The sequence below is a fragment of the Drosophila tropicalis genome, unplaced genomic scaffold, assembly GCF_018151085.1.
Source record: "Drosophila tropicalis isolate 14030-0801.00 unplaced genomic scaffold, ASM1815108v1 contig_527, whole genome shotgun sequence".
NCBI classification, from domain to species: Eukaryota; Metazoa; Arthropoda; class Insecta; order Diptera; family Drosophilidae; genus Drosophila; species Drosophila tropicalis.
This window is the reverse complement of record NW_027172999.1, coordinates 3,311,572-3,324,465: the sequence shown is the minus strand read 5'-3', so window position 1 is coordinate 3,324,465 and position 12,894 is coordinate 3,311,572. Positions and strand designations below refer to the sequence as shown.

At 42.5% G+C, this 12,894-nt stretch overlaps 2 protein-coding genes across 2 annotated transcripts in view; one reads left to right on the top strand and one right to left on the bottom strand.

The window, feature by feature from the left end:
* LOC137574942 (prolyl endopeptidase-like) overlaps positions 1-12,894 on the bottom strand; it is a 144,637-nt gene that overhangs the window by 92,092 nt on the left and 39,651 nt on the right. Inside the window, 2 exon segments of the mRNA XM_068287372.1 lie at positions 90-232; positions 286-866. Of these exon segments, the coding sequence (XP_068143473.1) occupies positions 90-232; positions 286-855 (713 nt within the window). The 5' untranslated portion in view covers positions 856-866.
* Positions 8,071-8,604, top strand: LOC137574956 (uncharacterized). The gene has a single exon (XM_068287380.1). It carries the CDS (start codon positions 8,071-8,073, stop codon positions 8,602-8,604), a length of 534 nt encoding a protein of 177 aa, XP_068143481.1.

The window sequence follows — 12,894 nt, the reverse complement described above, 5'->3', positions numbered from 1 at the left end:
CAAGAATAGACATGGGGTCGACAATGTCTCCTTCTGATCGTTACAAACGGTATAAAAATTTAAGCATTTAACAGCAACTATTTTCTTACATTCTCCACGTCGGTTCTTCAGGGAATTCTATAACTAGAGTATCTTTATCCTGAGATTCGTTTACTCTGTGATAATACAATTTCTGATTTTCATTTTGCTTGGTCTCAGAACCATCAGTTTTTCCACATTGACTGGGGTATCTCTGGTTAAAAAAAAAAAAATTAATTGGGGCAAGTATTAATGTCGAATATTTACCCCATAAAAAAATCCTTTGTTGTCCTTTGTCCAGGATATTTCGGAAAATTTGACCTTGTCGAGCTCTTCGTCGAAATCGTCAACAGTTTCGGTTTTCCTAATCCGGATTTTAATCCAATCAGATCCGCTTTCACTAAGGCCATATGCCATATATTTACCATCGTCAGAAAATGATTTCTGGGATAATGCGATTGTGCCATCAATTGAAAGTTCGTTGGGATCGAGAAACACTCTACTTTCGCCACTCAAAGTTTTTTGCTGATACATAACGCTTTGGTTTTGAAGGCCAGTATTCATAAAGTAGTAGTAATAATTTCCGTACTTCATAGGACATCCATACTTTGGATAGTTCCACAACTTTGTCAGCTTCCTAATTACTTTCTTCCATTCTTCACAATTTTCGATATATGGTCTGCTTATGTTATTTTGAGCAATAATATATTGCTGAGTTTCAAAAGAGTCCGGATTCTCAAGCCAACGATACATGTCCTTTACTTTAGTACCATGAAAATCATCCTCAATAGTCATGTCTTTACGAGTGGAAGGATATGTAAACCTGGGAGTTGACATGATTAAAATTCCTAAAAGCACATTAAAATTGAATATTGTGAAAGTACTATAACATTACATTGGAGTATAGCAAAAGTACATGGTTGAAAAAAAATCTACTATTATAATGTAAATGGATGTAAATAATTGACAGTATAAAATGTTTTGTTTAGAATATAATTAAAATAGTGACAATTGTTCAACGTCTTTAACATTTTTTGACATCTTTAAGAAAAAACATTTGCCACTTTGTGAGTGTATTCTTACGTTAAAATACTCACACTTGTGGTAATATTTAAGCTAAGTATAAATATCCCAAAAATATAGTTGTGACATTAGATCACTAATAAATACAATTAAAGCTTTGATCATGTCAAAAATTGACTTTTGTTTACATTTGTACGGCGATTGCCCCCCTTCCTACAGAATAAAACTTAAATCCATTTACCATGATGCATTGAGGAAAACTTTTGGAGCATTTCGGTCTACTCCAACTAACAATCTTCTTTATGAAGTTGACCTTATGCCAATCGAGTCGAGATTTTCGCTAGCAACAGCAAAACTGTACAAAACTTTAATGCTCGTATCAAACACACCTCTCCAAGAAGTGTTAAACAAAAACAAAAAACACCCAGAATACCATCGATTCTGCATAACACTTTAAACTTCTGCAAACACAATGATCTATTGTTTACCCCAATAAGAAGTAGAAAATTATTAAAACCCCCATGGTCCCTCAGTAAAGAGTCAGTTAATATCTCACTTCACTATACGACTAAGTCATCTACACCCCCCATAATATATCGCAAAATGCTCCTTAGCCTCAAAGAGAGATATGCACGGATAGATCAAAATTAATACAAAGAGTCTCATACAGCATCACAACTGAGTCATACATAGTTAAAATGGCTTTGCTCAGCAGAGGCAGCAGCTATACTGGCTGCCTGTAAATATGCACTAAGAGAAAAACAGCATTTTGCAATTTGTTCAGACTCACTGTCAGCAATACAAGCAGTAACCCAGGTCAACAACCAAAATCCGTACATCTCTCATATACGAGACATAGTAACTCACCAATACCCCAAAATATGATATGGATACCGGGTCACACTGGCATTCAGGGCAATGAAACAGCGGACAGAGCCACAAAGATGGCTTACAGTGTCCCATATATAGTTGAGCAAAACAATAACCACAAAGACACAACAAAGTACATAAAGGATATAGTCCTTAAAAAAAACAAAAGCAAAGTTTGGAGGAATCCATCAGACCACTACAAGACGACTAATACGAATCAAACCTCGATAAGAGACTCACAAATAAAAATAGACAACAACGTTAAACGAACAGACATCACCAAATTTCAAAGAATACGATTCGGACACACAAAACTTACCCCCGAATTCATATTCAAAAAAAGTATCTATGGGGTTAAATTCCAATTCCAAAGTGTCCCACGCGTTCCAAGTCGTTTCTTTGGGGTTATATTTCAATTCCAAAGTGTTCCAAGCGTTCCAAGTCGTTTCTTTGGGGTTATATTCCTATTCCAAAGTGTTCCAAGCGTTTCAAGTCGTATCTTTGGGATTATATTCCAATACCAAAGTGGTCCAAGCGTTCCAAGTCGTATTTTTGGGGTTATATTCCAATTCCAAATTGTCCCAAGTGGTATCTTTGGGTTTTACGTTTCAATTTCAAGGCGTTCCAAGCCGTTCCTAGGGACTTTGGCAGCGTTCCAAGTTATCCCAACCGTACCAACCCGTTTTGTGGGTTTTTTAATCAATTTCAAGGCGTTCCTTGAGTGGTTTGGTAGTGTTCCAGTTTTCCCAATCGTTCCAGTTTGTGGTTTTCGCAAATTTTTAAGCCGTGCCAAACCAGCTCACTACTTTATAACCGCCTTTCTGTGGGGTTATGAGCACGAGCCCGCCAAAAGACGATAAAGAGGCTAAGACCACTGCGACCACGCGCAAAGCTTCAATTGTTGCTCCAGGTCCGCGTCAGAGGAGTATCAGCCCTACTACTCCTACGTTACAAGCGTTTCCGACCCTTTCTAGTCCATTAACTCTCCCGTTCGCCCATTAAGTTCGACTTCTCAGCAATCCACCTCAGAGCTACGTCGAGCAGGCCAAAAAAAAGGACAAGCCACTGGTACCACGTCCATAGATTTTGGTAACTGGCCCAAGAGTGACTCGGTCCGAATCCAAAAACACTTTAGTTGCTTCCACCATGGCTTTGCAAAAGTTTACCTCGATCGGCGATAAACTGATTCAATTTGAAGTCGACACCCAAGTCACTTCACTGTCCGAGGTCAGCGTTTTTACGCTCCAAGTCCGTCGTGAGTTCGAGTTCGAGCGTTGTGGGAGAGTGTCGAGCAGGAATATGAGAAATGTGAGGCACTCCCAGATAGTAAAGACGGTAGCTCTGAAAATTTAGCCATCCAAGCTAAATATGACAAATGGTATCAAGTTTACGAGCGATGCACGGTTCGATTAAGCGAGATTATCCACGAAGCGTCTGCTCCTACTCCTCCGAACCGTCATGGGTCTACCTCTGCACCAACAGAACAAGGCTGTCGACTGCCACCCATTGACACAGAAGTGTTTACGGGAGGTTACCTAAAAAGGCCTACGTTCCGTGACTTGTTTACGGCCATCTACATAAGTGATTCTCGAAGTTCCCCTGTTTTTCTATTAACCAAAATATCTACTGAAATCAGTAGAGGAGCTTAAATTGGCTTTTAATTTTATAACCTCTTCTAATCAGAGCGATGTGCTAAAAAACTAGAGGACTTAAAAGCAGGACGAAGTCTGAAGCCGAAGTTAGAAAATTAACTCCATTCATATCAAATGAACAGATAGGTACCCAAAATATATGACTTAGCCGTTAGCTAGGATGTCTTTGTTGCTTCCAAAGACTCATCATTTCACTTAAAAATATTTTAGAGATCAATTCACTTCCGATAACTTCACGCGGGAGCTTAAGTTTTGATTGATTTGATGATTTGATGTAAATGGCAGCTAGACACACTAGAGCCAATCGAAAGGTATAAAAGTCCGGAGGAAAAGTATTGTGAATTGTATTTCTCGATATCCTACACACGCTTGCTAATACTCGACTAATTCTAAAACTTACATTTGCTAAAGAGGCTACATCCCTTGGAGAATCTCGTGAAGGATCCATAAGAAGATTTATGTCGTTAGAGCGGCGAATGAGCCCTGACATATGGTTACATATATTTTTATGCTGCGACTTATGCGGCAGCCACAAAAGAATGGGAGAGTGTCAGTAGATACATACATATTGTTGGAGCGCTTGCATCAAAGTGCTTGGTCAGCGTTCACACGCTGGCCTGGCTCTAGCTCATGTTACCCTTGTGCATACATTGCTTATGTGAATATATGTATGTGCATATACAAATACGCATACATATATGATCATGCTTAGCTGTATATTTATGTGAATTTGTTTATGTGCATACATCAATGTATAGATATAAACATATTCAAATGCACAATTATATTTTATTGCGTATATATTTAATTGCTTATACTTTCAACAAAGTGTTACAAGTTGAGCTCTTTGTACTAAATGATTTTTGGTATGAATATACTACACCTCTCCTTTTTAGAAAATAACGTAATATTATGGAGTTATTATAACTATTATTGTTATATTATTATTGTATATTGGGAAAATTGTTTTTAGTTCCTGTCTGGTCAGACAAATTATCTTTCTCTTTGTTTTCGAAATTGTATTAATATATTTTCAATAATAGATGAATCCATAAAAACTCTTAATTATATATTTTTATACCCTTGCAAAAAGGGCATATTCATTTTGGTCAGAAGTAAGCAACGCATACAACGAAGCATCTCCGACCATATAAAGTATATACATCCTTGATCAGCACGACGAGACCAGTTCATAGAGCCATGTCGGTCCGTCCGTCCGTCTGAATCAACGCCAACTTCTCCTAGACCGTAAGAGCTACATAGCGATTCGCGAATTTCCCCCGTTGAAAAGCTGTACCATCTCCTAGCGAAAACGAGGGGTGAAGCCAATCTCATTGCAGCAAAATTCCCGCTTACAAATGATGGTTTTGAAACGGCATGGAACGCACTCAAACAGAGTTTCGAAAATAAGCGACTTATCGTAAACAGCCAAATTTCCATGAGTCCGGAAAGGCATTACAAGATCATCACCCTTTCACTGTGGGAACAATCTCTTGGAGATAAGACTGCCATTCCAGAATGGCAAACGATGGACGATTTCCTCACCGAGCGGTTCCGTACGCTCGAAGCGGTTGAAAATACAACTGCAATGGCTATTTCGCTTCCCACATTGAAAACTTCCCGAAATCCGCTTTCAGCCACCCGAAAGGCTAATACATTTGAAGCCATGTGACCATCAAAGCAAAATCCTGTGATCTCTGTATGAAGGAGAATCACCCGGTGCGTCGATGTACCCGCTTCCTTCAGATGCCGGTGCCAGAGAGGGGGGCATACATAAAGAAAAAGTCCCCTTGCCTGAATTGTTTCGCAAGAGGGCGTTATTAGACCCGGCTTCGGAAGCCAATTTTATATCCGAAAGACAGGCATTAACGGAAAGGTAAATAGAACCTTGAAGGTCTGTCACATAAGCATTCGGTCATCGCATGGACCACCAGTCCAGATAGAGATAGAAGCTTTTGTCTTGTCTCAAGTTGCTGATGATTTGCCGTCATGTACGATAGCCCAAGCCACACTGGAAGGAATGCCCAATATTCCTCTAGCCGACCCCTCCTTTAAATTAATGGCGAAGATCGATCTACTTCTTGGCATTGATGTCATACCAGCGGTGACCCTTTCCGACATCCCGACCGAAGTGTGCGTGTCTTTAATCGCTCAAGACGAAATTCGGTTGGGTAATCTCAGGCCAAGGGGTCCCCGTTAGTTCGTGTGCCGCGTTCACCACGAGGGTCGCTGTTAGCAGAGAGGAAGCACTTGAAACTCTTCTCACAAGGTTTTGGGAGGTGAAGGATCTACCGGTCAAACAGGTAAAAGATTCTGATTCTGTTTGCGAGGTCAATTTCCATAAGACCACAAGAAGAGATGTTTCGGGGAGATATACGGTCTCACTTCCGTTTCGAGATCCAACCAACATCAACCTTGTTCACTCCAGACCAGGGGCATTGGCTCAGTTCTTTAAAAACGAAGGCCGTCTCCTAAAAAATATTCCGGCAAAAACTGAGTATGACGCCGTCATCCAAGAATATTTGGATTTGGGCCATATGCGTCAGGTGCCATTTGACGGCAGTAATAACAATTTTTATTTGCCACACCATGCAGTTTTCAAGCCCGACAGCACCACAACAAAATTACGGGTAGTCTTTAACGCCTCTAGCAAGTCCACAAACGGAGTAAGTCTCAATGACATACTTTACCCTTGTCCGGTACTTCAGTCCGATGGCACTACTCAGATTCTCAAATGTTTTTTTTGAGTAGTTTTCGATGCCGACATCACCAAAATGTACCGCCAAATTATGGTCGATCCAATCCATACGCCACTTCAGAGGATACTGTTTCGAAACAAAAAGGGGCAACTTGGTGATTACGAGCTTAATACCGTCACGTTTGGCATTAACTGTGCTCCGTTCTTAGCCATGCGAGTACTTCAGCAACACGTAAGTGATGTACAATCCAAATTTCCCTTGGCTAGCGATATTATCAAGTTCTATATGTATGTCGATGATGTCCTGGCAGGGGCTCACAATGAAGCAACGGCAATGGTCAATAAACTTCAAGACGCTCTTGGTTCAGCTGGCTTTCCTTTGCGCAAGTGGACATCGAATGTGAAGAGCGTGCTCAGTTGCATTCCAAAGTGTCATTGGCTGAACGCTGATATCGAGGAAATCGAAGGGACTAGCACAGCAAAAACACTGGGAATCCGATGGAAAGCGACTACGGATGAGTTTTTTTTTTGTCATATCACCCCAAGATATCAAGTCAGCTTGTACTAAGCGAGAAGTCCTCGGGCAGATCGCCAAGTTATTCCATCCCGCTGGCTGGCTGGCTCCCTTTGTAATTCAAGCCAAGGTGTTTATGCAAGAGCTTTGGCTACAAGAGCTAGGGTGGGATGATCCATTGCCCAGTGAACTCCATCACAGGTGGCAGGATTTTACAAAGAGCTACTCCTTCCTTGACCAGATCCGGATTCCGCGGTGGGTTCTCCATGATCCGACATTCAATTCCATTGTTTTTGCGATGCGTCACAGCGGCCTTATGGTGCCGCAAATTGCGTGCGCGTTAGCAAGGCATATCGTGCTGCCTTCTTGCAGCGAAATCCAGAGTAGCCCCGGTTAAAACGGTTTCATTTTCCCGACTTGAATTATGCGGAGCCACGCTTTTAGCTGAACTAGCAGCTGCAGTTCTTCCGCAACTTCCAGTTGATAATGCAGAAGCATTTTATTGGTCAGATTCCACCGTCGTACTGTCTTGGTTAAACCAGCCACCCTGCACATGGACAAAGTTTGTCGCAAATCGGGTAGTCAAAATTGTGACGGCAAGAAATAGCGCCCTATGGAATCACGTCGGTTCAGAGGACAACCCAGCAGATCTTCCTAGCCGCGGCCTGAGTGCGCAGGAACTTGTAAACAAGGATTTGTGGTGGCACAGCCCACCATGATCAATTTAAATCCGTTCATTGACGCATCAGGTGTGGTCCGAGCATGTGGGCGCGTGCAACAAGCAGCGGCCCTCAGTTACGATGAGCGTAACCCCATTCTGTTGCCAGTCATAAGTCCATTGTCCCGGCTGTTGGTGCTTTTCACGCATCAGATCTCCCTCCATGGGGGCAGTCAACTGGTAGTCCGTCTCATCCGACAGAGATACTGGATTCCAAGATTTCGCAGGTCCTTTCGACCTCAAGAGTTTCACCGGCCGCGCTTGTCGCATATCAAAGGGATATGTGTGTGTCTTTGTTTGTTTTTCCACCAAAGCCATTCACCTTAGGGCAACTTCGGATTTAAGTACCGAAACATTTCTGGCAGCATTCGCTCGATTTGTATCGAGGCGAGGGTGTCCCCAGCAAGTGCAGTCGGACAACGGTAAAAACTTCGTAATTGCATCCAGAGTGCTTCAAAAAGATTTTCTAAGGTCTACCCAGCAGAAAATCTTATCCCACTACAGCCATCAGAATCTGTCCTGGCATTTCATCCCTCCCGGGGCACCACACATGGGAGGGTTGTGGGAAGCTGGAGTTATGAGTTTTAAAACTCTGTTGTACAAGGTTACCTCCAACCAAAAGTATACCTTTGAAGAGTTCTCTACTCTGCTTGCTAAGGTAGAGGCTTCTTTGAACTCGCGGCCGATTTCTCCTATGTCTGAAGACCCCACCGACTCTTTAGGTTTGACCCCAGGCCATTTCATAGTGGGCGGTCCATTGCTACCCGTCACGGAAGCTGAAATCAAGGACCAGGTTCCGTCTATCATTAACCGGTGGCAACGTCTGAAGGCTGTGAGTCAGCATTTCTGCACCCGATGGAAAGAGGAATATCTGAAGGAACTACACAAACGAAATAAGTGGCGATTCCCTTGTAAAAATCCTGAAGTAGGCGACCTTGTGGTACTTAAGGACGACAATCTTCCATTTAATGAATGGCGTCTCAGGCGAATCCACCAAACGTACCCTGGCAGTGACGGCAACGTCTGCGTCGTCGATCTGCTTACCGCTCGCGGTATTGTAAAGCGTCCAGTCGCAGAGCTGATCTTTCTTCCTCCAGAAGAAAGAATTTAATCTCATTACGTCAAGTTACAGTAGCGTCCAGCACTTGGTCCTTCATCCCAAATAAGAACGTCCGAGCTGCCAGTGGTAATATGTGTATTCTATAGTCCTACAGCTTCCTGATACCGTTTCCATGGCTCCGAGACCACGTTCAGTACAGCCATCGAAGGAGGAGCGCAGATGTTCGCGAGGAACTGAGTCCTTCCGTTGCCGAGTCTGTCGCGGAATCCAGCGATGCCGTCGCCTTCTGCGGCTGAATGTGCAGAAGAGGATGAGGGCAGTGCTTGCGAATAAGTACTGCGCCAACTGCCTGGCCCATCAAGAAGGAAGCTGTTTGAGCGGGGATAGGTGCCGAATATGTAAGGAGGACCACCACACGCAACTCCACTTCCACGAAATTGACACTGGCCACACTGCTGCAGCACCGCAATCCACATCTGATGCCAACGGCGATGGTACGTCTCGAGACGGGAGGGAAAACCTTCGACGTGAAGGCCCTCGTGGACCCTTGTTCGGCGGTATCGTCGATGGCGACGTCGCTGGCCACGGTCTTTAAATTGACAGCCGTCAATATTGGGGCGGAAAAAGCGGTGGCAGCAGTGATCCGGTCCCCGATCAGTGAAGGATGGCGATTGGAGGCGATCCTGAAGGTGGTCGATGGCTTGTGCTACAAGCTCTACGGTAGACCCGTAAATCTCCAAAAAGTTCGAGGGCATCGTCCTGGCGGATGAAACATTCTACCGACCGTCGTCGGTGTCTTTGGTCCTGGGCGCGGACGTGATGACGGAGGTCATGCTCGAGGGGAGTCTACCAGGGGTTGGCGGCCGGCCAACTGCGATGCGCACAGTCTTCGGCTGGACCCTGTCCGGAGCGTGCCATTAGACAGCCTGGGTCTTGCACTCCTGCAAGGGGGGAGAATGTTTATGCCCAAGGCGGGAGCTTTCACCTCGCGCCGCTCTCCCGATGATGCCCATCGCTCTCCCCACGAAAAGAACTCCCCACACTTCGCCCCAAGCGGGGCTTGATTCCCCTCTCTTAGTTTAAGCTAAAATTAATTGTACTAAACCTGTGAGTGAATATAGAAGTCAAAAGAAAAGTTCTGCGTGCCTACTTTTTTTCCACAAGAAAACCAGAAAGGGAGAAAATTCATTTATCTGCCCCAAACAGAATTTAGTTCTGCCCCCCTACAAACAATCCCTAATGATAAAATTAACATTGTCAACATAAATTTGCCAGAATTAAAGTTAGTGTGTGAAAAACTTGGGATTTGAAGCTACGGAAATAACACATCTCTAACTGCTGCCATTATTAAGGCTTTACCACCTTCTTCATACACGCATACGTTATACTACGACAATTCTTCGATAGAAAACAACAATGAAAGTACAGCCAATTGTGAAATGACTGACGCCAATAAGGACGGTGGCAATCGTGTAACGGCAAGCACAATCCAGCAATTCTTAAAAAACAGCGACTACGTTAATAAATGTGCAATATGCCTAAGTCAATAACGACAAAGCACATCAAAACACCCTTAACCATTGGACCACTACCAAAATCTGAACATGGTAATCAAGACGCAGTCACTTTAATTTGTTACTTGACAAAATACTTAGTAGCAATTCCAGTTCGAAACAAAAGAGCAACAACAATTGCAAAAGCTATATTTGAATTCTTTTCTTAAGTACGCTCCAATAAAGACGTTAATTACGGACATGGGAAGAATACAAAAATTCAATAAATATTATTTGTGCAAATATTTAAAAATAGACAACATTACGTCTACTGCATGATACATGTTTTATAAAAATTCGACAAAAAATAGATTGATTTCATCGCCCATACTTAAAAAAAAATTAGGTATGCAAAATTTTTTATACATACGTGCAAAGAAAGAAATGGAGGATGTGTGGGAAATTTTGCTCATTTTTGCCGGATTTTTATGAAACATGTATCATTTCACGGGAAATTAAATTTTTCTTCATACTTAGATTAAGAAAATATTACATTAGTTTTAATTGGTATCGTAAAACGTCGTCAAACAATGAGACCACAAGAATTACATACAAAATCCCGAAATTTCGATGGGCCCCAAAACAAATCACACACACCCAACCACTTACACCAATCACTCACACCAATTACTCACACCAATCAATCACACCAACACAATCAATTGCAACACATAACAACTACACATACACCACACACGACACCATCGCACGATCAGAAGTCACACCTACTCTTCAAAAATAAATGAATTAATTATTCTATCTTAATTGTTTGCCATAACAGATATAAAGACAAATATATCATTTGCATGGTTCAATGGTGCCAACACCAGATGAACCGCATCAATTTCTGCAAATATATTTTATTTCGTCAATGGTGGATCAGATGAATGTACTGTGCAATATACAGGGATCACAACTGTTTAAGAGAGGAATTATTGAACAGCTGCAAGCATTTTTTTACGCTAATTACGCTGTGGTTAATATGTTTAAAACAACATTGAAACGAATGCCATCGGATACGCAAAAATTTGTCATAAAAGTTGATCGTATTCCAACAGGTGAACATGTGGGAAGATTCAATGCATTCGTTGATGATGTTGCTGCAAATATTGTTGGCGATCCAACTACATCACGAGACATTGTCGTTCAGCGAAGAAATTATATCATGCATCGTGTAAATGAGACACATCGTTTGTACTATGCGTTACAATATCTGTTATGTATGTGACCCATCTCTAAGAAGCTGTTATCGTCGCACTGTTAAAAGGTCTGTTAACAGCTGTACTTCTCAGTCGTTCCACTAATTACTTCGGAACAATATCGGACTCCCTGCTACAACTACGAGGGACTTCTACTACTACAACTCTTTCTACAGCTACGAGGGACTACTACTTCTATGACTATTACTACAGCTACGAGGGACTACTACTTCTACTTCTATTACTTCAGCTACGAGGGACTATTACTTCTACAACTATTACTACAACTACGAGGGACTACTACTTCTACTACTACTAGAAATCCAAAATTGTACTGTACCATTATCTTATTAATAAACTATATATATAGGTTTGCACATACACAAAAAATATCCAATCATTTTTTGCCAAGGGAAAGACGGATACGACATCACGTCTGGAGTGCCGTCGGCTATTTCAGCAATTCGCTGTAGACATGTATGTCAAAGTCGAGACATTATCAATTTAACTGCCGCCGTGTACAGAGGTGTTTTTTAAAGCACTCCGCAAAAATTGAGTGTAAAAAAAAACACCGCGTTTGCAAAAATTAGTGTAGGGCTCTCAGTCGCCTCAGAGACGCCTATTCACAATCATATTGCTATTAGTTTGTTCTAATAGGAATAAATACTAAGTTGCAACAACAAAGTGCGTAATTTTCTTTTTTCTTTGGAAAAGCCATGTCCACCAATTCGGGCCCAAGCTCTCTCGATCCCCACCAGCAACAGCTACAAGAACTAATTGTACAACAACAACGTGAGCGTCGACTCTCGGTCCAACGCAACAACGCATACTTTTCGGTGGTGTCGCCGATCTCGCTGAATGCTACCGTAAGCAATAACATAGAAAGTGCAAGCCACTCAGCAAACAACAGCAATTTACCGTGGAGAGAGCAGTGTGCTTCTCCATCAATATCGATAACTGGGTCACCGATTGCCCCGACCAGCACCGTCAGCTCGTTGACAGCAACTACTGCAACGTAGTATTGACCGGCCGCAAGCCGTCAACGATAAGTCGCCAAAAGTCAGCCAAAATAGTAAACCCAACGACTTCTGTCCAAACTGGAATGGATAGATATATTAAAATAACTAAGCGGAGGCTAAGCCCGCAAAAGAAAAAAAAGTGGCAATACGCCGAAAATAACCAAACCAAATGAACGAATAGCCCCTACTCAAGAAATAGCAGACGCGTTGGTCGAAAAAGGGTTTGCGGTCAAATCCGTTGTCAACATCATCAACAGGAACAAAGTCGCACAGCCGCTTTTTAAAATCGAGCTCCAACCAGATGCAACGCGGTCGAAGCCAAATGAAGTGCACCCAATCTACAAACTACAGCTCCTATTGCACAGAAGAATCACCGTAGAGGAGCCCCATAAGAGACACCAACCACCGCAGTGTAAAAACTGCCAGGAATACAACCACACCTCTAACAATTGCAATCTCAGGTCAGTGTGTGTTGGCTGCGGCGAACATTATAAGGATGGCTTTTGCACCAAGGACAGAAACAACGTCGCACTAAGACTATGCAGTAACTGTGGAGGGAACCACACGGCC